Genomic DNA, 27,054 nt, shown 5'->3' with positions numbered 1-27,054 from the left:
TGCGTCAGCATCTTGACCATTCTTTGGCCTTCCCCTTTTGGAAAGAGGCAAAGGCAAGCCAGTGTGGTATGCTAGGAGGAAGGGGAGCAGGAGAGAAGTCAAGTGCCATGCATAACAAAGGAGAGGAGCTTGAGGGGGAAAATAGAGAGAGGACAAAGGGACTTTTAAACACAGGGAGGTTGAACACTCAGTTGTAAGCTGTTTATTTGCTGTGATGTAACCTCCCTTGGCCTCCCCCAAAACCCTTGCGAAGAGCCCTCCAGGTAGCCCAGCCCCCGGAGCCTGAATGTTGTGGTGATCAAGGGGTGGGGGGGCAAGTCTACGCTCGGGCCACAGGGAACAGAGGGACCAAGAGTCGGGGATGCAAGCATTCACCGCCAAACCGTGAGATCACAGGACCAGGGAGGCTGCAGAAATCTTGGGGAAGGGGGCACTTGGTTCAGAGGCGCTGCTGTAGCCAGTCCTGAGACTGCCTTACCTCTCTGGATTCCGGCCAAGTTGGGTCAATCCATCCCCTCATTATAAAGCCACTTTGAATTGAGTCTCCTCTAACTTGTAGGCAAAAGCGCTCAGAAACCCACCATTTTGGGGGCGCCTGGGTGGCTCAGTCGGTTAAGCGCCTGCCTTCAGCTCAGGTCATGATCCCAGGGCCCTGGGATCGAGCCCCCCATCGGGCTCCCTGCTCCACGGGAAGCCTGCTTCTCGCTCTCCCACTCCCCCTGCTTGTGTTCCTGCTCTCACTATCTCTCTCTCTGTCAAATAAATAAATAAAATCTTTAAAAGAAAAAAAAAAAGAACCCCACCATTTTGGAGCCTATAGCTTTCTGTGTATGCCTCATTGTGGTATTCATCTTTCTGTAGAGTAATTTCTGCTGTTCTTAGACACTTTTCCACCTCTGAGTTTTTGCATTTGCTGTTTCCTCTGCGTAGAATGCCCTTCCCCCAGATCCTCATTCACCCAGGCTTTCCTTGCCTTCAAGTTCTCAGCTCAGATGCCACCTTCTCCAACAAGCCCTCCCTGCCCACCCACCGTGGATTAGTCCTTGGGGTCTATTTCTTTCACATCACCCTGTTCTGGTTTCTGTTTCACTCATCACAGTCGATGATTTGCTTGTTGGTTTCTTGTCTGTTCTTCTCCACAGAGGTGTCGGCTCCAGTGAGGACATCTAGGTCTGTCTCACCCACTGCTGTATCCCCAGCACCAGCACCCAGCATTGACCCTCTATCTGATGCTGACATCGGTACCTTCAGGGAGAGCTTCCGGTAGCCTTCTCCTACATCCCAGATAGCCACAGTCCTGTCGAACCCTCCAGACACGAGAAAAGAGGCTACAACACAAAATGATAAAGTTTCAGGGGGTGGGGGGTCATCTTTCCCTGCCAACTGCTTCCTCCTTCAGCAAGGTCAAAGCGGGCTGAGGTTACACTTGTGAGGTGCTACCATGGTTCACTCCAAGGATCCTCAAACCCCTTCCTGGGGTGGCTCCATGACCCGCAGCCAGTTACAGTCCATTCTCATTATTCATGGCAGTTACGTTCTGTAAAGCCATCACAGACCCTGAATTAGTCAATGGTGAACAATTCCTCCTAGGGGATATATAGGGTTAGGTTCCTAGGAGCCTCTCTGGTCGTAACACTTCATTAACCGATCAGTACGTAACCTTGTTTTAGGTCTGTTTCTGCTGAAACACACTTTAGTTGATACATAGTGTTTATTCATTAACATTACATTCATGGCCATCAGTGCTAGAGCTCATGCCTGAACCAAGCTTATCCAACACCCGTGTTTTCCCTGTAAGGCGAGTCACCGACTTCTCGCACTGAGGAACACTGGACAGCAAGCACTTCAGCCCTGTGCTTGGGGCCCTTTAAACAGCAAAATCACCAACCAAAACCACAACATGCAAAAATAACTGGGCACTAAAGGGACTGCGAAATGGACACTTGCCAATAAGAGAGCTGAAACAAGAAGGCAGAGGGTCGCCTTGTTCAAATGCAGCTGGGAGTGTGTGCATAGGCTAACTCACAGTCTTCACTGCCCTGCGCATGTCCCCACCCCGTGCCTCATGACAAAAATGCCACAAGTATTGATTTTAGGGTTACGAATAAATTTTACCCAACAAATGTGGAATGTGTGAATAGTGATGATTGACTGTAGGCAACTCTGAACCCCAAAAATACAAGGACAGAAACCAGTGGGATGACTCATAATGGGCTTTAACTCACAGAGACTGCTTGTGAAGAGGAAGAGTTGTTCAAAAACACCCTAGCATTTCGCAAGCCAGGCTCTGATTGCTTCTGTACTAGCTGGGGGCCCCTGAACCACACACAGAGCGAACCCCACTTCCCACGAGAATGGAGAGTAAAGCCATTGGCTCCTGGGTGTCAGGAGGCGTCACTTCCCTCACTGCGGCTAGTGCCCTGAGGCCGCTTCCTGTCATCACCCCTGCTGGCATCCGTGACCCTTCATTTGTCAACAACACCCCAATTTCCCATGGGGAAACACCCCATACAATACTCTCATTCCTTCTGGCTGGAGGGTACTGACTCCGACCTCTAGCTCAGGGAGGTGGGTGAGTCACTCAAACCTAGCCAATCAGAGCCTTTCATCCCCCGCTAAAGTGTTGGTTCAGAGATGGGGATGTGTCCTAAGCTGAGCCAATGAAAGACTTTCCTGGGACTTGCGCTGGTACCATCTAAAAGAAGGGTCTCTCTTTCTCTAGGACTGGCTCCCCGAAAGCACAGTCTGAGTGTCTGGACCCAGCCACACCCGAAGTGAGATCAGCTCTTGGACTTCCCCATTACAGGGGTTAATATATATCTTTGGCTGCTAAGCCACATTAAGCTGAGTCTCCACTACTTGCAAACTAATGCCTATGAATGTCCCTCTTGGCTTTTGTGTTCTCATAGAAAATAAATCCACCCTCACCATTGGCATCATGAGAAATTGCCTCTCTATACTACGGCAAGTCCGTGGGAATAGAACACGAGGAGATCTGCCCCAGCACTCCCATAGGTGTGAAGTCTTTCTATATGTTAATTACTCACTGTCTCTGGAAAAGTGGCAGGAGCTCACAGAACCTTCATGGCCCTTCATCAGAGTCACACAGGCTCCACAGTTCCGAAACTCGCCTGTATGGACGTTCCATATTTTTAAGGTTTTATCCCAAGAGCTTGTACACAGGAAATGGCCACTGAAGGTAAAACAGCAGTTTGAAATTGCACTGGAATGTGCCCTGAAACACAGATGGAAGGGTGTGCACATTAGCATTTCATGCCTGGAGGATCTGAGGACACAGCTAAGATGAGGGGCCCTGGAGCTGATCCCCTGTGACTTAATGGACATCAGTCCTCTGATCACTGCCTACCATGGTCCAGATCTTTTTTTTTTTTTTCCCCAAATTTTTATTTAAATTCTAGTTAGTTAACATATAGTGTAATATTGGTTTCAGGAGTAGAATCTAGTGATTCATCACTTACATACAACACCCAGTGCTCAACACAACAAGTGCCCTCCTTAATGCCCATACCCATTTAGCCCATCCCCCACCCACCTTCCTCCATCAACCTTCAGTTTGTTAAGAGTCTCTTATGGTTTGCTTCCCTCTTTCTCTCTCTTTTCCCCCTCTTCCCCTATGTTCATCTGTTTTGCTTCCTAAATTCCACATATGAGTGAAATCATATGGTATTTGTCTTTCTCTGACTGACTTATTTCACTTAGCATAATACACTCTAGCTCTAGCCATGTCATTGCAAATGGCAAGATTTCGTTCTTTTTGATGGCTGCGTAAGATTCCATTGTATATATATTACCATGATCCAGATCTTAATTGCTCTGACTATGCCACACTATTCCAGGATTTCTCAACCATGGCAATACGGACATTCTGTGCTATCCACAATTCTTTGGGTAGGGGGTTGTCCCATACATTGTAAGATGTTGAACAGCATCCCTGGGCTCTATCCACTAGATGCCAGTAGCCCTACATCCAGCTGTGACAATTAAAAATGTCTCCAGACATTGGCAAATTGTCCACTGGGGGACAAAATTGCCCCTGGTTGAGAACGACTGCACTATTTAGAGCTACCTGAGACTTGAGGAAAAAGAGCATCAGAAAATCTGTTAGTGGTGGTCAATAGAATAACAGCCCTTCAGGTCTCGTACTGGATCACACTTACAAAGTGGGTTTCTCCTGCTCACCCTCCACCTCCTTTTTCTCTGAGATGTGGAGGCCCCTCGTTCCCCACCCCTCTCTTACCACCTCCTCCCACTTCCCCTCCCAACTACTCCCTCTCTCTTCATCTGTCTTCAGTATCATTAAAGCATATTTGAATGCTGTGCATTTAATTAAGTTTTGAGTTCTCCATTCTCAACTTTTGTATGTCTTTTTTTAAAAAAAGAAAAAAAATCTGTCAGAATTGTGCTGTTTTTGTTTTCTTAGTGATCCTCAAAGTATTTTCCCCATGAACCTCATCTTCTGTTATAAACAGTTTTCAAGAGAAACCTATAAACATAGATGAGCATCTCTGAGTAGGCTGGATCATAAAATCAGTCATTTTACTTGAAGGAAAGCTCGGACAAAACTGTTTTTTCTAGAGCTCAGGCCAGAGTTTTGCACTCTGTTTCAGTTCTTCGTAATGCACAGACTGAGTAAGAGCAAAGGAGAAGAAATGTCAACTTCCCAGGGGTATCCAGGGTAAAACTTTCCAAATCCCTGTGGCCGTTAGGCTAAGAGCCATCCCAGCATATACTGGAGGTGGATAAAAAGCCTTCCTCAGAATCCAAACACTGTTGTTGGGATTTAAACCAGGGCTATCTCTATTTTCCAGGATGGGGCTCTCATTTCAAATAAATTCCACTTCTCATAAAAGATGGTTGTACTTAACAAAAGTGTGGGGAAAGTGCTTATGTTGCCCTTGCTTCTGGACAGGATAGAATCGATGCACTTCTCCTGATTTCTTCTGCTAAGTACAGCTCACAATCCTGGGCATTTATAAAGCAAAGAGGAGACTAGGAAAGATGGAGACAAGAATGCAGACCAGCATGACATCTTGGGACCCAAGAATGGTGTGCTGTGCGTCCCTGGGGTTTTATTTTTCTTCATATCTCCTGTACTGAATACTGGAAAAGCCTATAACCCAGGAAACAATGGGGACCAGAAAAAAGGCCCTCAAGAAAAGCCTGTTCTTTCTAGCCAAATGGATAGCCTAACAAGATGGAAAACTTGTAGACACGACCCAACTTATTCCAGCCAAACATCTCAGGAAAACCTGCATCCCATCCCCACCCTTGTCAGCAAGGGCCAAGAGGGGAGCCTAGACTGCCATGCTTGCCAGGCTCTACTGAGGTGGGCTGCTAGAACAAGATTTTAAGACTGAGAGTTTTCTAATATAATTAATACACACAATGTCCACAACACAAAGGGAAATCACTCATCATACTAAGAGCCAGGAATATCTCATTGTGAATGAGAAGGTAATCAACAGATGCCCAACACTGAGATGACACAGACAGAATTATCTGACAAGGATTTTTAAGCAGCCACCATAAAAATGCTTCTATGGACAATTATAATCATGCTTGAAGCAAGTGAAAAGATAGAAAGCCTCTGCCAAGAAATCGAAGATGTGAAACTTTAGAACTGAAAAATAGAATATCCAAAATTAAAAATTCAATGAAAAGGACAGAGAAAAGAATCAGTGAATATGGAGACAGACAATATAAATTAAACAGCCCAAAAAATAGGCTGGAAGAAAAAAACAGCCTGAGAGACCTGTGGGACTATAACAAAAGATCTAAAATTTGTGCCATCACAGTCCCAGAGGGAAAAGAGGTAGCACTGAAAAAGTAATCAAAGAGATTATATCTGAAATTTTACCAAATTTCACAAAAGACATAAACCTACAGATTCAAAAAGCTAAATGAAACTAAAGTAGGATAAACCCAAAGAAATCTACCCCGACATATCATAATTAAACTTCACATGCAACACCTGATCTCTACGTCATGAGTTCAAGCCCCATGCTGGGGTTAGAGATTACTTAGAAAAAATGAAATTAAATAAATACATAATTAAACTTCTGAAAACTTAAGACAAAGAAAAAAGTCTTGAAAGCAGCAAGAGAGAAATGGCCCTTTACCTACAGGGGAAAAACAATTTGAATGGCAGTGGATTCTTCATCAGAAACCATGAAGATGAGAAGAAAATGACAGGACAGATTTTCAAATAATGAAAGAAAAAAAACAGTCAACTCCGATTTTTATATCTGGCAAAAATATCCTTAAGGAAGGAAGGGGAGGGGCACCTGGGTGGCTGAGTCAGTGAAGCGTCCAACTCTTGATTTCGGCTCAGGTCATAATGTACGTGTTGTGAAATCAAGCCCTGCTTGGGGCTCACACTGGGCATGGAGCCTGCTTGAGATTTCTCCCTCTCCTCTCCCTCTGCCCCTCCCCCCTCCTCTCTCTCCCTCTCTCCCTCTGCTCCTCACTGCCACACTTTCTCTCTCTAAAATAAATATATCTCTTAAAAAATGGTTAAAATGAAAATTCTGCATTATATATAGTTTTACCGCAATTTAAAAAGTAATGTGATATCCCCCGAACCATGGAACTATTCACTTGAAATGGGTGCATTCTCTGATGTGTGAATTATACCTCAATAAGGCTGTCAAGAGAGAATGAAAGACAGACAGGAAAGAGGGAAAGGGGAAAGTGAATGACCTCGAGACAGGTAAGAGCTATTTTTCACTAGATATTCTTTTGTTCCTTTTTAATTTTGTACTGTGTTGCATGTTTTACATTTTCAAAAAGTAATTTACATACTTTGGAAATAAAAACATGCAAGGCCCCTTGTTCAAAAACTAAGAATTTAAGGACGTTGACAGCAGAGTATGAAATCAAGCGTGGGGCGCTCTGTGTGGGGACCCTGTGTTACTTCAGAGGCTGCATACCCTGAAGCCATCCCTGTCACGTGGCACTGAGAATCTTTGCCTTTATCTTTTCTTGCTAAAAGCTATATTTCAAAAAAAAAAAAATCATACATTTAGGTTGATCAAAAATACCAATAAACATTTTGCTTATTTCTCTTTCCACCCCCATGGGGAAAACAGAACACAGTGGGCTGTGACACCCACAGCAGGAACTGCGGCCCCCTCCACTGCCCGCACCCCTCCCTGCCCTAGGGAAGTGGCCCACAGCACCCCCGACCCTGAGAGTCCCTCTCGGTAAGAGAGCATGTGCTGAGCACGCACCGTGTGGCCCGTCCTGAGGACCAGCGTGTGCCGTCTTGCTCAGACCTCGCCTCTGCTCAGTTTGCAGGTGAGGAATCTAAGGCCCAAGGTCACACAGGATACGAACCTGCACACTCTTAACTCCGGGCCAGATCCCCAAGGGACAGCCTGTCCCGGGCCAGCAGGGCTCGTCACTGAGCGCAGCAGGCAGGGTGCTGGGGCATATACACTTCTGGAATCCTGACTCCAGGGCCTGCTGGAGAGGTCTGCTCCCCCCAACCCGGTGGGGGCCACCTGCCAGGGAACCCTTGCCCACCCTGGATGATCAGATCTTCCCCTTTTACAGGAGACATTGGAAATTCACATTTGGGAGGGAGATGGGGTAGCTCTGCACAATGTTTTCCAGGGTTGGCTCACATGAAAACAAATGCACCTGAGCCCTGTCCCTGCCCACTAGCCACAGCTAGTGGTGTTCCTCCCACCTGGCTCCCGCCTTCCCTTTCTCCATCTCCAGCCTCCTCCGAGCACCCGTGACCAAGCTAGAGATGCCCCATGTGGACACCCTATCGCAAGCCGATGGTGTGCAGGCCGAATCCAGGAGGGCATGAACGGGGACCTGGGCCCACCTCTCTGCTGCAGGAGGGGGCCCCTCCTCACTTGGTGATGGTGAGCAGCGTGGCCTGGGATGTAATATCCCAGATCTTGATGCTTTTGTCCAGCGAGACGGAAGCCACCTTCTGGCTGTCGGGGTCAAAGCAGCACGCTGTGAGGGACCGGTTGTGATGGTCTGAGGCACAGGGAAAGCAACTCATTACCTGGCATTCCACGGGCCCCCCCCAGGCAGCGACCATGTTACGGAAACACAATACCAGTTTCACAAGGGACTCTACACTTGCACAAACATTTCCTGGGTGCCGACCATGTGCCAGGCTTAGAACGAGAGGCACGGCCGAATGGCTCCCTGTCCCCACAGAGCTCCCAGTCTGATGGGGAGATGCCCTTGTGCAAGCAACAGCCCATAGCACGTTGGGGGCCACGAGAGGGGTGTGCGGTAGGTCACAGCTCCTGGCCCAGCCCTGAGAGGTTGAGGAGGGACCTTAAAAGTTAGCAGGGGAACCAGAATAGGAAGAGGGCTCCCAGCAGAAGGAGTAGCAGGTGCAAAGGCCTGAAGGTGGGACAGAGCGTGGAGAAGCATGGTGTGCAGCTAGAAGCTGGAGGCTGAGGACAGGTAGAAGATGAGGGGATACAGAAAAGGGAGGTGCAGCCGGGGGGCAGCGCCCATGTCCCAGGTCCATGCTCAGAGACAGAAACACAAGGTACACGTGGGAAGTAGGCATGGAGTGTGAGAACACACACACGCACGTGCACACTCACTGAGGTCAGGAAGGCCACCCAGCAACGTACTGTTAATAATAGACACCCCAGCGAAGAAGACAGGACACATAGAGCAGCCTTTCACTTTTTAACTTTACGTACTTACCACATTTTTTACGATGATTACATGTTTTTTTAATGTTTTATTTTGAGATAACCGTCAAGTCGCATGCAGTTGTAAGGAGTAAGACAGAGAGATCCTGTATGCCTGTCACCCAGTTTCCCCCAAAAGAAACAGCTTTTATACAACAGTATAATTGTTATACCGTGTCACAACCAGGAAATTGACATCTGATGCTTATTATCTTTACAGATAAAAACGTTATGAAGGCCAAGCTTCCACTCGATAAAAGTTTGGGCTTTACCTGTCCACGTGATGCGGGACCAGAACACTGTTTCATTTATGACAAGCACGGGGCTAATCCTGTGATTAGCCTTCACCGATGAGAATCGGGCAAGGTCTTAGCCGCTGGTGTTTTATCAGTGAGTGTCCCGTGGCTAATGATGTGGCTCATTATAGCCTCACCAGATAAGGCCATCAAAAGTCACTGTCGGTCAAGTGACAAGTGGCTGTTACCATGGCAGACAGAACAGAGCAGGGAGCCCCTGCAAACTCACTTTTGATGTGTGACACGGTGGTGGCATTTTCTGCGTCTGTTATACAGATTGCGCGGTCCACATCCAAGGCCGAGACCACGTATTTGCCATCAGGAGAAACCTTACAGGAGGCTATGAAGGTTTCGTGATTGATCTTCCACTGAATAGGGCAACAATCAAAAGGTGGTTTTCTCTCTAGCCCCGTGGTCCAGTAGAACTTTCTGTGATGACAGAAATGTTCCATCTATGCACCATCCAATACATTAATTAGTCTCTGGGCCACAAGGGGCCATTGAGAATTTGCAATGGCTAGTGCAAATAAGGAACTGAATTTTAAATTGGGGTTTGTTTAATTAATTAATGTAATTAATGAATCTGTGTGCAGGACAGATGGACAAGGATAGGTAGAGCATCTAGTGGAACCAGTCACAAGGTTCTCGTAATGGCCAACTTTCCTCCTACTCAGTTGGGTAAATGAGTGTTTATTAGGTGTCTGCACTGGGCCTCGCACCATGGACAAGACACCCCAGCCCAGCCCCTCAGGCCGCCCACACTCTCCCGGGAGAGACGGGCACCAAACCTCAAGAAGGGGACAATGAGCGCTCAACATTCTAGGAAAGGACGGTCTCTCTGTACCTTACAAATTATGGTATTGCCACTATGACAGTTTTAAAATATACCCACAAATTCTTCACCAGTCCTTCCAAAAGGTAGAGCCTAATTCCCCACCCCTTGAGCATGGGCTGGACTTGGTGACTCACTTCTAACGAATAGAATATGGCAGAAGTGACAGTGTGTGACCAGGTCATAAAAGAAACCGTGGCTTCCTCCTTGCTCTCTCTTGGATCACTTATTCTGGGGGAACAAATTGCCACCTCCTGAGGACACTCAAGCAGCCCTGTGGCGGAGAGCAACTGAAGGCTCCTGACCAAAGCCATCTGAGTGCGCCATCTTGGAAGGGGAGTCTTCAGCCCCAGTTGAACCTTCAGATGACTGTAGGGGGGGACATCTGAATGGTGACCTCATAAGGGGACATCTGAATGGTGACCTCATTAGAAACCTGAACCAGAACCCACCCAGCTAAGCTGCTCCTAGATTTCTGTCAGAAAGTGGTAGATAATAAGCGTTTGTTGTTTCAAACTGTTAAGTTTCAGGCTAATTTGCCCAACAATGGTGGATAACTAATTCAGCTCTCTAGTTGGCAAGTGGCGTGGATCACTGGGGCAACAAAAATAAATCAAAGCACTAAAAAGATGTTTAAAGAAGAAAAAGAAAAGCATCTCAAATAGAAAAACTGGCTGGAGACAAGAGCAGGAAATGTATAAGAGAAGAAACAAACATTTGGAATAAATGCTCAAAGTCAGGAGCAATCAGTGCTAATCTCATTTTTCCACCAACCAAAGTGGGCTAAAATTTTTTAAAAATCATGCTATCTGGCCGGTGAGATAGTGAGCACCCTTCCAGTGCATCGGAGAGGAGTTGGCACGGATGTCCGGAGGATAATTTTTAAAAGGCCATGTTTCTATAACAAATTAGCAATAAAATCCAGTTCTACTTATAGCAATAAAATCCAGCTCTATTTCCTTAAAAATATTGCATCGTGTGTATAAAAATTTACACACAAAATTTCCTCATCATAGCATCACTTATGATAGAGAAAAGTAAAAACAGCCCTAATGTCCTACCGGGGAATAGTGCAATACAGCCTGACTTATCCATCCCATGGAATCCATGCGTCCATGAGAAAGGATGCCGTCGATGTGTACTTACCCACTATTTATTTTTGAGTGAAAAAAAAAAAGTCAAGATCCAGAAAGTATGCACAGAATGATGCTACGTTGTTAACAGAACATACTCACCTGTGTTCATCTGGAAATATGCGCAGACATAGGAAAAGAGATGCCAACATATTAACTATAACCTCTGGGGTGTTTATGGTGACTATAAATTGATCTTTGCACTAAGAAGAAAAGAGGAGCAAAGGGGAGGTGATGAGGAGCTCCCTGGGGAGCCCCCCTTGGCAGGGCCGGGGCTGCCAGGGCATGGGACAGAGAGGGTCTCAGGCTGGTTCGGATGGATGGATGGTGGCCCCTCCAAGCTTGGGAGAAGACCGTCCCCAGAACACTCATGCTTTCACCACGTGGTCTTTGTCTCATGGCCTCAGCTCTACTTCCTACCCCATCAAATCCCAACACCCCCACAGGGGAGAGTCTCTTTGCCTGTGCATTTCCCTCAGCCTGGAATGCCATGCCCCTTTCTCCCCCACTCCCCCTGCTTGTGTATCCAAACCCTTCCCATCCTTCCAGCAAAAGCCTCCTCTGCCTGCCTCAAGAAGTTTCCTTCCCTGATGCATCCCCCTCCAGCACCTGGTGTCCCTGAGAAAATTCTCCTTTTCTGAAAGACTGGTTTCCCTTCCCACCCCAGGCCCCGCCTGAGGCCCCCCTCTCCCCGTCCCCACCAGGCCCAGGCATGAGCCTGTGTTGCCATGCACTGGGCGGGCCACACTCACCAGCAGCTTGCCTGTCTCAAGATCCCAAGCCCTCACCGCTTTGTCATAGGACGCTGTGATAATTCTGCCAAGAAAATGACCCAGACCGTTATGGCTATGGGTTCTATGGAAAAAAAAAAAAAAAACATAGAAAATTCTTCATAGAAAATGTCTATAACTTAGGACCAAGACTGCAAAGTAATCCCCGAATCTTCCTCAAGATGCTCCCTGAGTCCCCTCCATGAGCCTCCCAGAAACAGATGGAACCTCATGCCGGGTACCACTGCGTGCTCTTCCTGAGTTCCCTCAGCCACCCAGATACATTCTTCCACCTTCAGGGCATTAAAGGGACTGTTTCTTCTCTTCTGCGAATGAGTCTTCTTCTGAGGGGCTACCTACCACTCACGCGGACCAACCCTTTCCTTCTCTGCTCACGCGGCTGTCTTTTTACAGGAACACTTTGACAGCTTACTTTGTTCTGAAATGTTTTCTTGTACATTTAGTAAAATAATATAAATGTACCTTTATCCGTACTAATATACATGTACCTCTCTCCTCTGCATGTTTCTGTGGCAATCCGTGTCCCCCATGGAGGATAAATTCCCATGCGAGTTTTTATGAGCTTTGTAGCTGCTGCTCGGGGCACAAGCAAATCTGTTTTAAAGCAAAGCCTCTTGGGACGCCTGGGTGGCTCAGTCAGTTAAGTGTCCGCCTTCGGCTCGGGTCATGGTCCCAGGGTCCTGGGATCAAGCCCCACATCCGGCTCCCTGCTCCGTGGGAAGCCTGCTTCTCCCTCGCCCACTCCCCCTGCTTGTGTTCGCTCTCTCACTGTCTCTCTCTCTCCCTATCAAATAAAAAAATAAAATCCTAAAAAAAAAGAAAAGAAAAGAAAGTTGTCCTTGGGACACCAAATAAATAAAACCTTAAGAAAAAAAAAAAAAAAGCAAAGCCCCTTGTGTTTTAAAGGCCTATCTCATGTCCTGGGCCTCCGTTTCCCCCTGTGAGATGCCACCTGGGCCTCAGTCGCTGTGGCTGCTTGCAGCTTCAGCAGGGCCACGGGTGTGACCACGGAAAAGCATCTCCGTGAAGGAAAGGCAGACTGGCTTTGTCTGAGCCACCATACGTGCGGTCTTGTCAGCGCTTTACATTTTCCAAGAGTTGCCACATCCCCTTGACTCTCCCAGCAAAACGTGGGAACCGTGGGGACAGAGGCGGGAGAAGAGAAACGTCCCTGGCGTGCTGCTCGCTGGCCTGCCCCCTCGCTCCTCCAACCCAGCGCCGGACAAGGGAAAGGTCACCTTCTGCCATCAGCCGTCACGCTGCACTCTGAAACAGGAGCTTTGGGCCTCTGCTCAAAATCCCGAATGACTGAGCCATCCACAGCATCCTCAAATCAACAGGAGAGAGAGGGAGAGAGCGAGGTCACCCAGCCGTGGGCAGAAGTCGTGCGCTGAGCTCGTCCACGGCAGCAAAGTGTGACGACCCCTGGTCCCACGCCGCCCCTCGCCCCGCTGCCTCTCCCCAGAGCAGCGAGGGCGCCCTGCCCCCCACGACCTCCCTGGAGAACGCCCCCTCCCCTGCACAGGCGCCCCCAGGGGGACAGGGCCACGGACAATTTCCTCCATCTCTACCGGCCGAAGGGGCTTGGCAGAATCTCACAAGACCTTTCAAGAACTTGTTGAAAGAGTTCACGCCCTTTGACCCAGCAGTGCGACTCCGAGGGGTCCCTCCTAACAGGGCCACCCTTGCCCACCCCAGTCCAAGGCTTGTGCGGAGAAAGGTCCATCAGGTGTTAGAGGGGATGGCGGGCACAGTGGCATGAGTCACCTCAGGGGAGCGGCTAAAACAGACCCCAGCAGGCCAAACGTGGGGCGCCGGCCCCTGTTAGCACGCGAGCGGCTGATGACTGAAGACGACAATGAGATCGAAGCCCGGCAATAGCTGGAGACCATGAAGAGAAGAAAACAGGGTGCCAAAGAGAAAATGCCCGTTGTGGCAGAGGTGAAATATTCTCAGTTAGAAATGTGCCCAGAGCTTTTCAGGATAAGCTGCGGTGGAAAGTCCCCTTGAAAAACAGGTTACTGGTAAGACAGTGAATTCCGAGAAAGGGCTTGGGTTGCGGGGTGAAAATGTGGCACGGGGGCTTCTGGCCTGCCCGGGGCAGGCCTGGGACAGTACTTCCGGATGCGCAGAGCCCATTTTGTATTAAGAGCCCAAGTCGAGGGGCACCTGGGTGGCTCCGTCGGTTAAGCGTCTGCCTTCGGCTCAGGTCATGATCCCAGGGTCCTGGGATCGAGCCCCGCATCGGGCTCCCTGCTCGGCGGGAAGCCTGCTTCTCCCTCGGCCTGCCACTTCCCCTGCTTGTGCTAGCTCTCACTCTCTCTCTCTGACAAATAACTAAAATCTTAAAAAAGAAAGAAAGAAAGAAAGAGCCCAAGTTGTGTTGGGGGGCAAAGAACCCTCTGTCAGGGGTCCCCAAGACTACCCCCAGGCTCGGTGATTCTCCAGGATCCCCACAGGACCCTGCACATAGTCAGACTCATAGCTAAGATTTATTACAGCAAAGGACACAAAGCAAAATCAACAAAGGGGAAGGAACCTGGGGTGGAGTCCAGAGGAGACGAGGCATAAGCTTCCAAGAATCTCTCCACTGGGTCACAAGGACATGCCTAATTCCTCCAGCAACCAGTTGTGATAACACATGTGATGTGTCATCTATCGGGGAGATGTGCCTGAGCCTTGGGGCCCAGGGTTTTTGGGGGGATTCCCTAGCACACACCAAAATCCAGACTCCCAGAAGGAAAGCAGGTGCTCAGCATGAACCACATGGCTTACGCCAACAGTCTGGGTACACTGAGCCCTCCTTATCACTTAGCGGATTGCAGGACACCATGAGCCAGTCCAGCTCCCAGATGCCTGCCAAGGCCAGCCTCCACGGCAGTCTCACACCTGCTGTATGAACCCTTTTCTACACAAACCCAGGCCCTCAACCCCCACTCCGTTAGGACTTGAAACAGTGGGGTCATGTTGGGGGAACCCAGCAGGCCCTAATCAGAGGCAGGAAGAGACAGCGGGAATCCAAGGAAGAACTCACCAGGACAGAACACATCCAAGCTGCAAGCCTGGATTCACAAGTCTACTGGTTGGGAGAAAAGAACAGGTCCCCTGCCTGCGATCCAGCCTCCCTGGCTGGGGCGTGGCTCTAGCACAAACATGGAACTAAGAAAACGATCACTGTGGGGCCTGGGACTGCAGTCTGTGCAGCCCACCCCCCGGGCAGGCTAAGGTCAGCCCTGGAATGGACCCTCAGCAGGGGGTCCATGTGCAGCTTCAGCACTCAATAGTGACACCTGCTGGCCAGGTAGAGGAACAGCACCCGTAGACAGAACCCTTTTGGAACAGGTGCACTGCTTGTGAAGAGAATCCTTCCACAAGAAGCAGATGGCAAACAAGCCAGATTTTGTTAGTGAAATCCAAAAGCAGTGGAAATGTCTCTGTTTTGTACTGACTGTTTCTTGAAATAAATAAGCGAAAGACAGCTTCCTTTTCACCTGGCATCTGGAGGCAGGAACCCCTCTGTGGACTCAGATAACTGACTCAGATAATTCAAGGCGGGGGTACTGGTCATACTTTTAAGTGAAGGGGAGGAAAAGAGGGCCTCCACTAAATAGTTGGGAAAATAGGGAAATGTGACAATACCCACACCCCAAGTTTATCATGGTTATATAAACAGTGTTTCTTTATGGTCTCAATTTAGTAAACATGGGTATATGTGTGTGAACAAGAAAAAAATAAACTTATATCCCAACATTTTTTTTAAAGAGACACAACGAGAGAGGGAACACAAGCAGGGGGGAGTGGGAGAGGGAGAAGCAGGCTTCCTGCTGAGCAGAGAGCACAATGCGGGGCTCCATCCCGGGACTCTGGGATCATGACCTGAGTCGAAGGCAGATGCTTAACGACTGAGCCACCCAGGTGCCCATCCAACATTTTCACAGCAGTTAACTCCAGGGTTGTGAAGTGATGGCTCTTGTTTCTTCTCTGTGCTGTGAGGAAAACCACCAAAGTTGCTATTTCTTAATGACTGGAAAGAGGCATGCCAATATATTAGAGGGATATTGGGTACAGGATTAAGAATGATTTTTCCCCAGAGTCCCTGGGCGGCTCAGTCGGTTAAGCATCTGACCCTTGGTTTCAGCTCAGGTCATGCTCTCACAGTTGTGAGATCGAGGCCCACTTCGGGCTCTGCACCCAGCACAGAGTCTGCTTGAGATTCTCTCTCTCCCTCTGCCCCTCCATCTCCCCTCTCTCTCTCAATCTCTCAAAAAAAAAAAGATTTTTCCCCAACTTCTTCATATATGTATGGACTTTGCAAATTATTCACAATGGTCCACAGTGAGGGTAAAGGGAGCTTCCAAAAGATTAAATCAGATGCTTGGGTTCTGGGTGGGGCCCAAGAGGGGGGATAGGAGATGCAAGGTGACAGGAGTGGGGAGAGGAGGAAGAAGCAAGGGGACATTTTGGCCAAGATACCATGACAGGAGAAGTCAGTGTGCCGGGCAATGGCTGAGTCATCTACCCAGGGAGCGCTCAGGAATGGCAGCTACACTGGGGCAGGGAGAGCCAGGGGAGAAGCCAGCCAAAGGGAAAGGTGGGGAAAAGAGAACCAGGAGGAAAGAGGACTTCTTGGAGGAGGTGTCAATGGGGCCGGCCAAGGCAGACAACTGGTGACTCTGGCAAGGGCTGGGGGTGGGGAGTGGCGTGGGAGGGACCTGGAGAAATTGGCAGAAGCAGGCAAGGCCATGAGCGAGGCTGGTATCGGGACACTTGGACAGGCGGAAGTGACTGCATCCTGGAAACAGTGGTGTGGACTAGGCAGCCAGACCACTGTGGAGAACCAGGGACATCTCAGTGGATGGTCTCTAATCTTGGGACAAGATAAAACAGGTGGGGGGCACCTGGGTGGCTCAGTTGGTTAAGCGACTGCCTTCGGCTCAGGTCATGATCCTGGAGTCCCAGGATCGAGTCCCGCATCGGGCTCCCTGCTCGGCAGGGAGTCTGCTTCTCCCTCTGACCCTCCCCCCTCTCATGCTCTCTCTATCTCATTCTCTCTCAAATGAATAAATAAAATCTTAAAAAAAAAAAAAAAGATAAAACAGGTGGATTTCCCCTTTTAGAGACAAGAGCCTTTGGCCCAAACAGACAGAAACCCCTGTGAGTCCCTCCACTGGTTCAAAAGGTGAGAAGAATGAGGGGAGGATCTGAGCTGGCCAAGCAGGATGCACACTTGGAAAGCTGCCCCCCCTCCCCCTCCCCCTCCTTCCCTGGGTGATGACAACCCGTAGAGCCCCCTCGCCCCTGGCTCCTCAGTCTCCCCAGAGGGCTGGGAAAGGGTTTAAGGCTCTCAGAAGAACCAGAAGTTCTCCCAGCAGGAGCTCATGAGCCACAGCAGAGGTGGGGAACGGATGGCTGTTGGGCATCCAGGCAGGCCCCAGGGTAGCCCCAGTATGCAGCTGGACCTGGAGAGTTTCAGGGAGGCCCAGGAGGTCATGTGATCACCCAAGGTCACACAGCTGAACCACTTGGACCATCCCCAAACCCTCCTGCCTAGTCTGCCAGGCCTTGGTACCCACTGATGACACAGAAGATGACCTTGTGGTCATCTGGAGGGTGAGGAGCTATCCTTCACCTGATTACCCAAACCGGAACCCAGGAACCAGCCCAGATTCCCTTCTATCCCCTCCTGTCCCTGAAGCCAGAGGAGATGACAAAACTCAGAATGGACTGTTGTCCCCCATGGGCCCAGCCCCAGCCACACAGTCATCTGTGGCCTGGGCCCTGATGGCCATTGACATCCCCCATCCCCACTCCCTCATCACCCGCTCCTGAATGACCAGCAATGCCCCCAAATTGGCCTTCCAGCATCTGCTGGCTATGCCCAGAGGCTTTGGAAGAGTTCTCAGTGGCCACGTCTCTGCAACCGCATCTGACCATCACACACCCCTGTTCCTTGCGCCCCTGCTTCCTGCACCTTGGGACACTGAGCCATGCTCAAGCCTGCCCCTCCAAACCACCCCTCATGGACAGGTCCCAGGCCTGGCCACTTTCCTATCCTCTGTGACCACCTAGGCCTGGTCATACCATCCCTGTGGATGGAAGTGAAGTTTCCAAATGAGAAGGAGACCCAAAGAGAGGCCACAGCTCAGAGATCCCAGGTAAGCCCTAGGTACAGCGGGAACTGTCCAACAGTAGGTGGGGGGTTCCGCCGGTTGTCCCCATCCCCTGCTCCTATGTTTTCCAAATCAACAGGCCACCAGCAGCCACACTAAACTCATCTCTCTCCAGGGGCTTGACGCTAGGGTTGAACCGTCACTTGGCTTCTCCTTCTTGCATTTCGCTCAGAAAGTTCTCTCCAAGTCTTTGGGATCCTTGAGCATCTGGGAACTCTCCATAAGATATGGCACAAGCCTATATCCCCTACTGGGACGTTCTCATCTCACCTACACCAGGCCACCTACCCACAGCTTTAGAGTGCAGTCATAAGAGCCACTGAGGAGCTTCGTGTCATCCACACAGAAGATACAGGAGCTCACAAGGTCCTCATGTCCCCTCAGAACTTTAAACGGGATCTGAAAAAAAAAAGAGAGATTGAATGAGTTCAACAGCTTACAAAATACAAGATTAATATCAAAAAATCAGTTGTGCTTCTATACACTTGCAATGAACAAACTGGAAAAAAAAACTAAAAAAAAAATTCCATTAAAGGCATCAAAATAGGAATACATTTAACAAAAAAAAAAAGTGTAAAACTTACACTCTGAAAATTACAGAACATTGTTGGAAGAAATTTTAGAAAACCCAAAGACATGGGAAAGCAGCCCACATTCATGGATTAGCTATTACCTTACTATTGTTAAGATGAAATTACATTCCAAGATGATCTACAGATTCAGCAGTATCCCCTCAAGATCCTAGCTGACTTCCTTTCCAAAATTGACAAGCTGATCCTAAAACTTACATGGATGCTCAAGGAAAGCAAAATAGCCAAAACAATCCTGAAAAAGAACAAAGGTGGAGTACTCACAATTCCCAATTTCAAAATTTACCACACACAAAAAGTGACCATAGTCAAGACACTGTAGTTACTGGCCGAACGACAGACATAGAGATTGATGGAACAGAATTGAGAATCCAGAAATAAGCCCTCATATTTTAGGTCCCTTGCTTCCTTAACAAGGGTGCCAAGTAATTAAAACTGGAGAGATTAGTCTTTTCAACAGATTGTGCTGAGACAAATAAAATCCACCTGCAAAAGAATGAAGGCAGACCATTGCCTCACGCCACCTACCAAGGTTAACTCAAGATGGATCAAAGATCTCAATGTGAGAACTAAAACCACAAGGCTCTTAGAAGAACACATAGTTGTAAGTCTTCAGGAACTTGAGTTAGGCAGTGGTTCCAACACCACATGCACAGGCGGCGGCAACAGCAACAATGTGAACCTGGGCATTATCAAAATTAAAAACTTGCTCTTCAGAGGGCACCATCAGGAGGGTGAAAAAACAACCCACACAACGGATGAAAACTTTTGGAAATCGTATATCAGATGAGAGATTTTTATCTAGAACACATAAAGAATGCTCAAAACTCAACAATAGAAAAAGGAACAACCCAATTTTTAAATGGGCAAAACATCTGAATAGGCATTTCTCCAAAGAAGACATGTCAGTGAGCTCTAAGCACATGGAAATGTGCTCAACATCATTAGCAATTATGAAAATATAAATCACACATAAATTGAGGGGCACCTGGGTGTCTCAGTCAGTTAAGCGTCTGACTTTGGCTCAGGTCATGATCTTGGAGTCCTGGGATCAATCCCCATGTCAGGCTTTGTGCTTAGTGGGGAGTCTGCTTCTCCCTCTCCTTCTGCCCCTCGCCCCACTCTTGTGCTAGCTCTCTCTCAAATAAATAAAATATTTTTTTTAGAGAAAGACCATATTGAGATACCACCCCATACCCACTAGGATGTCTATAATCAAAAAGTAAGATAATAACAAGTGCCAGCAAGAATGTGGAAGACTCAGAAGTTTCATACATGGCTGGTGGGAATGTAAAATGGTGTGGCCCCTTTGGGATATAGTTCAGTATTTCCTCAAAAATTAAAACATATACAAATACATGATCCAGCAACTTCACTGGATTACCTAACAGAAATGAAAACATACGGCCACACAAAAATTAGAGCATGGGTGCTCATAGCAGTATTATTCAGAATAATCAAACAAACAGAAATAATACAAATATCCATCCACTGGTGAATGAACAGATAAAATGAGGCATATTCACATGATGAAACATGACTAGGCCATACGGCAGGAATGAAGGACTTCTCATTTCTGGGCTGAAATCAACAACTCTTCCCAGATTCATAAGACAAGTGAGGTCACAGAGCAGACTGCTGCCCCCAAAATTGGAGAGACAGGCAAATACAAAGAATCCTAAATTATAGAGCAGAAATCCAGGAGCAGTGACCTCCATGGGAATCAGGCCCAGGATTGGGAAACCTGACCTATAATTGACAAGTTGCTGGAGGTGCAGCGTGGATAATTTTGAGGGTTAAAAATTCCAGGGGGAAAGATACAAAAGTAGGGATCCGAAAGGGTACGTGCACCCCGACGTTTATAGCAGCAATGTCCACAATAGCCAAACTGTGGAAAGAGCCAAGATGTCCATCGACAGATGAATGGATAAAGAAGATGTGGTATATATATACAATGGAGTATTATGCAGCCATCAAAAGGAATGAGATCTTGCCATTTGCAACGACGTGGATGGAACTGGAGGGTATTATGTTGAGTGAAATAAGTCAAACAGAGAAAGACATGTATCATATGACCTCACTGATATGAGGAATTCTTAATTGCAGGAAACAAACTGAGGGTTGCTGGAGTGGGGGGTGGGGTGGGAGGGATGGAGTGGATGGGTGATAGACACTGGGGAGGGTATGTGCTCTGGTAAGTGCTGTGAATTGTGCAAGACTGTTGAATCTCAGATCTGTACCTCTGAAACAAATAATGCAATATATGTTAAGAAAAAAAAAAGAAGAAGAAGAAGAAGGTAGCAGGAGGGGAAGAATGAAGCAGGGGAAATCAGAGGGGTAGACGAACCATGAGAGACGATGGACTCTGAAAAACAAACTGAGGGTTCTAGAGGGGAGGGGGGTGGGAGGATGGGTTAGCCTGGTGGTGGGTATTGAGGAGGGCACATTCTGCATGGAGCACTGGGTGTTATGCACAAACAATGAATCATGGAACACTTCATCTAAAACTAATGATGTAATGTATGGGGATTAACATAAGAATTAAAAAAAAAATTGCAGGGGGACCCAGCCATGAGGGGCCCCCACATTCATGTTAGCATTACCTCCAGTAGTGGACCTCGTCCTCACAGTGAAGATCAGAGAAAAATTCCCTCATGCTTCTGGCTGGGAGAGGGGTGGGAAAGAATCACTTTGAAATATTCCACAGCAGCATTGTGTTGTACCTAACAAGCTCGGCTGTCAGGAGAAACTATTTAGCCAGAGCATAACCCTGATGGGATTTTATCAGAGCCTAACTGACCTGGGGGAAAGGAAATACCCAACCCTAGCCAGCTCTGGCCTTCCACATGGGAGGAAGGAAACACCCAGATGGCCACTCTAGCCTTCCAAGCCCACCTAACCTCAGAGTGGGGGGCAGAGGGTGCAGACTTTAAAAGCACCTGTGAAGTTCACCACTCTGAGGCAGAGGCCCACTAAAAGACTGAGACCTAGTCATAGGACTATAGACCTTCTCTGCCCCCTACACATTAGCATCACATTACTACAGCTTATTTACAGCTGTTCCTTTTACCCAGTACGTCATGTCTGGCTATCAAGAAAAAAAAAAAAGTACAATCCTAAGAGGCAGAAAACGTAGCTTGAAGAGAAAGCGCAAACCCAACAACAAAACCAGACCCAGATATGGCAAGGATGTTGGAATTATCAGACCAGGAACTTAAAACACCTGTGGTTAATATGCTAAGGGCTCTAATGAATGTGGTAGACAATATGCAATGTAAGCAGAGATGGAAATTCAAAGAAAGAACCAAAAAGAAATGCTACAGATCAAAAACACTATAACAGATAAAGAGTATCTTTGATGTGTTCATTATTAGACTAGACATGGCTAAGGAAATAATCTCTGAGCTTGAGGATATATCAATAGAAACCTCCAAAACTGAAAAGCAAACAGAAAAAAAAAAAAAAGACTTAAAGAAATGGAACAGAATTTGCCAGAACTGTGGGAGAACTACAATCATGTAATATATGCATAATGAAAACACCAGAAGGAGACGAGAAAATGGAAGAGAAATATTTGAAACAATAATGATTGAGAAGTCCCCCCAGATTAATTTCAAATGCCAAACCACAGATCTAGGAAGCTCAGAGAACACCAAACAGGATAAATGAAAAAAAAAAAATCTACACCTAGTATATAATTTTAAAGATCCAGAAAATCAAAGATAAAAGGACATTCTTGAAAGAAGCTAGAGGAAAATAACGCCCTACCTATAAAGGAGCAAAGATAAGAATCACACCCACCTTCTCAGAAACCATGTAAATAAGAAGAGACTATAGTGAAATATTTAAAGTATTAGGAGGGAAAAAACCCACCAACCTAGAAATTTGTATCCTGCAAAATTATCCTTCAAAAGTGAAGGACAGGGGCACCTGGGTTGCTCAGTCATTAAGCATCTGCCTGCGGCTCATTCCAGGGTCCTGGGATCAAGCCCCGCATTGGGCTCCCTGCTCCCCAGGAGGCCTGCTTCTCCTTCTCCCACTCCCCCTGCTTATGTTCCCTCTCTCTCTCTGTGTCTCTCTTTGTCAAATAAATAAATAAAATCTTTTTTAAAAAAAAGTGAAGGACAAATATTTTCTCAGACAAACAAAAATTGAGGAAACTTTGTTACCAATAGATCTGCCTTGCAAAAAATGTTAAAAGTTCTTTAGAGAGGAGGAAACTTATATAGGTCAGAAACTCAGATCTACATAAAGCAAGGAGAGCACCAAAGAAGGAATAAGTGAAGGTAAAATAAAAACTTTGTTCTTATTCTTAATTGATCTAACAGACAATAGTTTCTTCAAAATAATAATAGCAACAATGTAAAAAATAGCAACAATGTATTATATATAATATGTTACATATAATATATATACTTATAATAGCAACAATATATTATATATTATATAATTAACATGATTATGTATATATTATATTATGTGTGTATATATATAATCATGTTAATTATATTATATATATATACACACACACACACACAAATGAATGACACCAATGATACAATGGACATGAGGGAGGAATTAGAAATATTTTAAGTTACTGACATTACCCTTGAAGTAGTATGATGTTGTTTGAAAGTGGACTTGAATTAACTGTAAATGTATATTGCAAATTCTTGGGCAACCACTAAGAAAAGAAAAAAAAAAGTGTATCTGATATGCTAAGAAAGGAGAGAAAATGGAATCACATGGAATGTTCAGTTAAAGCCACAAAAGGTAGAAGAGCGGAAGACAAAAATAGGAATAAAAAACAAGGGCAACAAATAGGAAACAGTAACAAATATGGTGGATATTCATCCAACTATATCAATAATCACTTTGAATGGTCTAAATGCACCAATTAAACGAAAAATTGTCAGAGTAGATGAGAAAACAGGACCCAATGATATGTTGTCTACAAGAAACCCACTTTAGATATAAAGACACATACAGATTAAAAGTAGGGGTCCCTGGGTGGCTCAGTCGGTTAAGCATCTGACTCTTGATTTCAGCTCAGGTCATGATCTCAGGGTCATGAGATGGAGTCCCACATCAGGCTCCACACTCAGCAGGGAGTTTGCTTGAGAGTCTCTCTCTGCCCCTTCCCCCACTTGCACTTATCCTCTCTCTCGCTCTTTAAAAAGAAAATGTTGGGGTGCCTGGGTGGCTCAGTTGGTTAAGCGACTGCCTTCAGCTCGGGTCATGATCCCAGGGTCCTGGGATGGAGCCGCACATCGGGCTCCCTGCTCCACGGGAAGCCTGCTTCTCCCTCTCCCACTCCCCCTGCTTGTGTTCCCTCTCTCGCTGTGTCTCTCTCTGTCAAATAAATAAATAAAATCTTTAAAAAAAAATGTAAATGGATGGGGGTGCCTGGGTGGCTCAGTCGGTTAAGTGTCCGACTCTTGATTTCAGCTCAGGTCATGATCTCAGGGCTGTGAGATCAAGCCCCATGTTGGGCTTCATGTTGGGTATGGAGACTGCTTAAGATTCTCTCTCTCCCTCTGTTCCTATTCCCCTCCCTCTCTCTCTCTTAAAAAAAAAAAAAGTAAATGGATGGGAAAAATAGACCATACTAACACTAATGAAAAGAAAGCAAGACTAGCTATATTAATTTCAGATTAAGTAGACGTCACAGTGAGAAAAGTTATCAGAGGTAAAAGGGGGCATTGCATAATGAAAAGGGGTCAATTCTCCAAGAAGATATAATAATCCTTAACATATATGTGCCTAACATCAAAACATCAACTATGTGAGGCAAAAGCTATTAAAATTGCAAAGAGAGGGGCACCTGGGTGGCTCAGTCATTAAGCGTCTGCCTTCAGCTCAGGTCATGATCCCAGGGTCCTGGGATCGAGCCCCGCATCGGGCTCCCTGCTCTGTGGGAAGCCTGCTTCTCCCTCTCCCACTCCCCCTGCTTGTGTTCCCTCTCTCGCTGTGTCTCTCTCTGTCAAATAAATAAATAAAATCTTTAAAATAAAATAAAATAAAATAAAATAAAATAAAATAAAATAAAATAAAATAAAATTGCAAAGAGAAATAGATGAGTCCACTATCATGGTTGGAGACTTCCCTCTATGAGAAAGCACCAGATCCAGCGGACAGAAAATTAACAAGGATATAGCGGAACTCAACACCCCATCAGTCAACTGAATGTACAGACTACTTCATCCAACAACAGCAGAATAAACATTCTTCTCAAATTCATATGAAACATTTACCAAGAAAGACCACATTCTAGGCCATAAAACACACCTTAACAACAACAACAACAAAAAACAGAAATCATATAATGTCTGCTCTCAGAACACAAGGGAATTAAATTAGAAATCAATAACAGAAAGATGATTGGAAAATATCAAAATACATGGAGAGTAACACATGTCTTTTTTTTTTTTTAAGTAGGCTCCATGTCCAGCATGGAGCGCAATGCAGGGCTTGAACTAACTACCCTGCGATCAAGACCTGAGCTGAGTCCAAGAATCAGACACTTAACTGACTGAGCCACCCAGGCACCCCTAACAACACACTTCTAAATAACACAGGGGTCAAAGAAGAAGTCTCAAGAGAAGTTTTTAAATATTTTGAACCTAACAAAATTAAAATATGATATCAAAATTTGTGGGATGCAGTGAAAGAAGTGCTTAGAGAGATATTTACAACATTGAATGTGTATATAAAAAAAGAAGAAGAATTTAAAATCAATCATCTAAACCTCCACTTTAGGAAAATAGAAAAAGAAGAGCGAATTAAATCCAAAGTATACAGAAGAAAAGAAACAATGAGAATTAGAGCATAAGCCAATGAAATTGAAAACAGGAAATTGACAGTGAAAATCAATGAACCCAAAAACTGTACTTTTAAAGATCAATAAAGGGATGCCTGGGTGGCTTAGTTGGTTAAGCATCTGCCTTCAGCTCAGGTCATGATCTCAAGTCCTGGGATCGGGCCCTGGATCGGGCTCCCTGCTCAGCAGGAAGTTTGCCTCTCCCTCTCCTTCTGCCCCTCCCCACCACTCATGTTCTCTCTCTCAAATAAATAAATAAATTCTTTTTAAAAATCAGTAAAATTGATAAGCCTCTAGCCAGGCTAACTAAGAAAAAAAAAGAGATAACATAATACTAATATCAGAAATGAAAGATTCTATGGACATTAAAAAGATAGTCAAGGAATATTATGAATAATTCTATTTCCACAAATTTAATCACCTGAAATGAAATGGACTAATTTCAAATTTGAAATGAAATGGACTAATTCCTTGAAAGACACAATTTGGCAAAAGTCACACAAGAAAAAATAGACACTCTGGATAGGTGTTTATGAAGAAATTGAAATAGTAACTAATTACCTTCCAAAACAGAAAGCTCCAGACCCAGATGTGTTCACTGGTGAATTCTACCAAACCTTTATGGAAAAAATTATACCAATTCTCTACAATCTCTTTTAGAGGATAGAAGCAGAGGGACTACTTCCTAACTCATTCTGTGAGGCTAGCATTACCCTAACACCAAAACCAGATAAAGACATTTATAAGAAAAGAAAACCACAGACCAATATCTCTCATGAACATAGATGTAAAAATCCTCAACAAATATCAGCAAATTAAATCCGACAATGTATAGAAAGAATTATACATCATCACCAAGCGGGATTTATCCCAGGTATGCAAGGCTACTTCATTACTCAAAAATCAATTATTGATTTTGAGTAATGAATTAATGTTGATGATGAATTAATGTAATTCATCACATCAGTAAGCTAAAAAAGAAAAATCACATGACTATATCAATAGGTGCAGAAAAAGCATTTGACAAAATCCAATAGCCATTTATGATAACTCTCAGCAAATTAGAAATAGAGGGGAACTTCTCAGTTTGCCAAAGACTATCTACAAAAAACCTACAGTTAACATCATACTTAACGATGAGAAGCTCAGTCTTTCCACTAAGATCAGGTACAGGCAAAGACTTTCCCTCTCACCACTCTTTTTCAACATTGTACTGGAACTTCCAGCTCATGCAATAAGACAAGAAAAGGATATAAGAGGTTTAAGATCGGGAAGGAAGAAACAAACCTGTCTTAATGCACAGATGACATTAGCACCTATGTAGAAAATCCAAAGGAATCAACAAAAACTCCTGGAACTAATAGCAGTTTTGGCAAGACTGCAGAATACAAGGTTAATATAAAATACAAAAATCAATCACTTTTTGCTAAGCCAGAAATGAACAAGTGGAATTTTATCTTTTTAAAAGATTTTATTTAGTTATTTGAGAGACAGAGAGAAAGAGAGGGAACATGAACAGGGGGAGGGGCAGAGGGAGAAGCAGACTCCCCGCTAAGCAGGGATCCCAATGCGAGGCTCCACCCCAGGACCCTGGGATCATGACCTGAGCTGAAGGCAGACGCTTAACTGACTGAGCTACCCAGGTGTCCCAAACAAGCGGAATTTTAAATTAAAAACAGTATTATTTACATTTGTACCACACAAAATTAAATATTTAGGCATATAT

The 27,054-nt window shown here is 45.9% G+C and overlaps 1 protein-coding gene across 1 annotated transcript in view; it reads right to left on the bottom strand.

Annotated features, from left to right (window-relative positions):
• The window catches only part of WDR88 (WD repeat domain 88), a 46,557-nt gene that overhangs the window by 11,703 nt on the left and 7,800 nt on the right, over positions 1-27,054 (bottom strand). Inside the window, exons 2-8 of the mRNA XM_045892137.3 lie at positions 18,207-18,317; positions 12,987-13,075; positions 11,710-11,773; positions 9,222-9,360; positions 7,887-8,016; positions 3,048-3,235; positions 1,246-1,328 (exon numbers count right to left, since the gene is read on the bottom strand). Of these exons, the coding sequence (XP_045748093.1) occupies positions 1,246-1,328; positions 3,048-3,235; positions 7,887-8,016; positions 9,222-9,360; positions 11,710-11,773; positions 12,987-13,075; positions 18,207-18,317 (804 nt within the window). The remainder of the gene's footprint in view (positions 1-1,245; positions 1,329-3,047; positions 3,236-7,886; positions 8,017-9,221; positions 9,361-11,709; positions 11,774-12,986; positions 13,076-18,206; positions 18,318-27,054) is intronic.

This window comes from Mirounga angustirostris, unplaced genomic scaffold (assembly GCF_029215605.1).
Source record: "Mirounga angustirostris isolate CCGP_5_RB_7025 unplaced genomic scaffold, mMirAng1.0.hap1 SCAF_16, whole genome shotgun sequence".
In the NCBI taxonomy this organism is placed as follows: domain Eukaryota; kingdom Metazoa; phylum Chordata; class Mammalia; order Carnivora; family Phocidae; genus Mirounga; species Mirounga angustirostris.
This window is presented reverse-complemented; position numbering and strand designations above follow the sequence as displayed.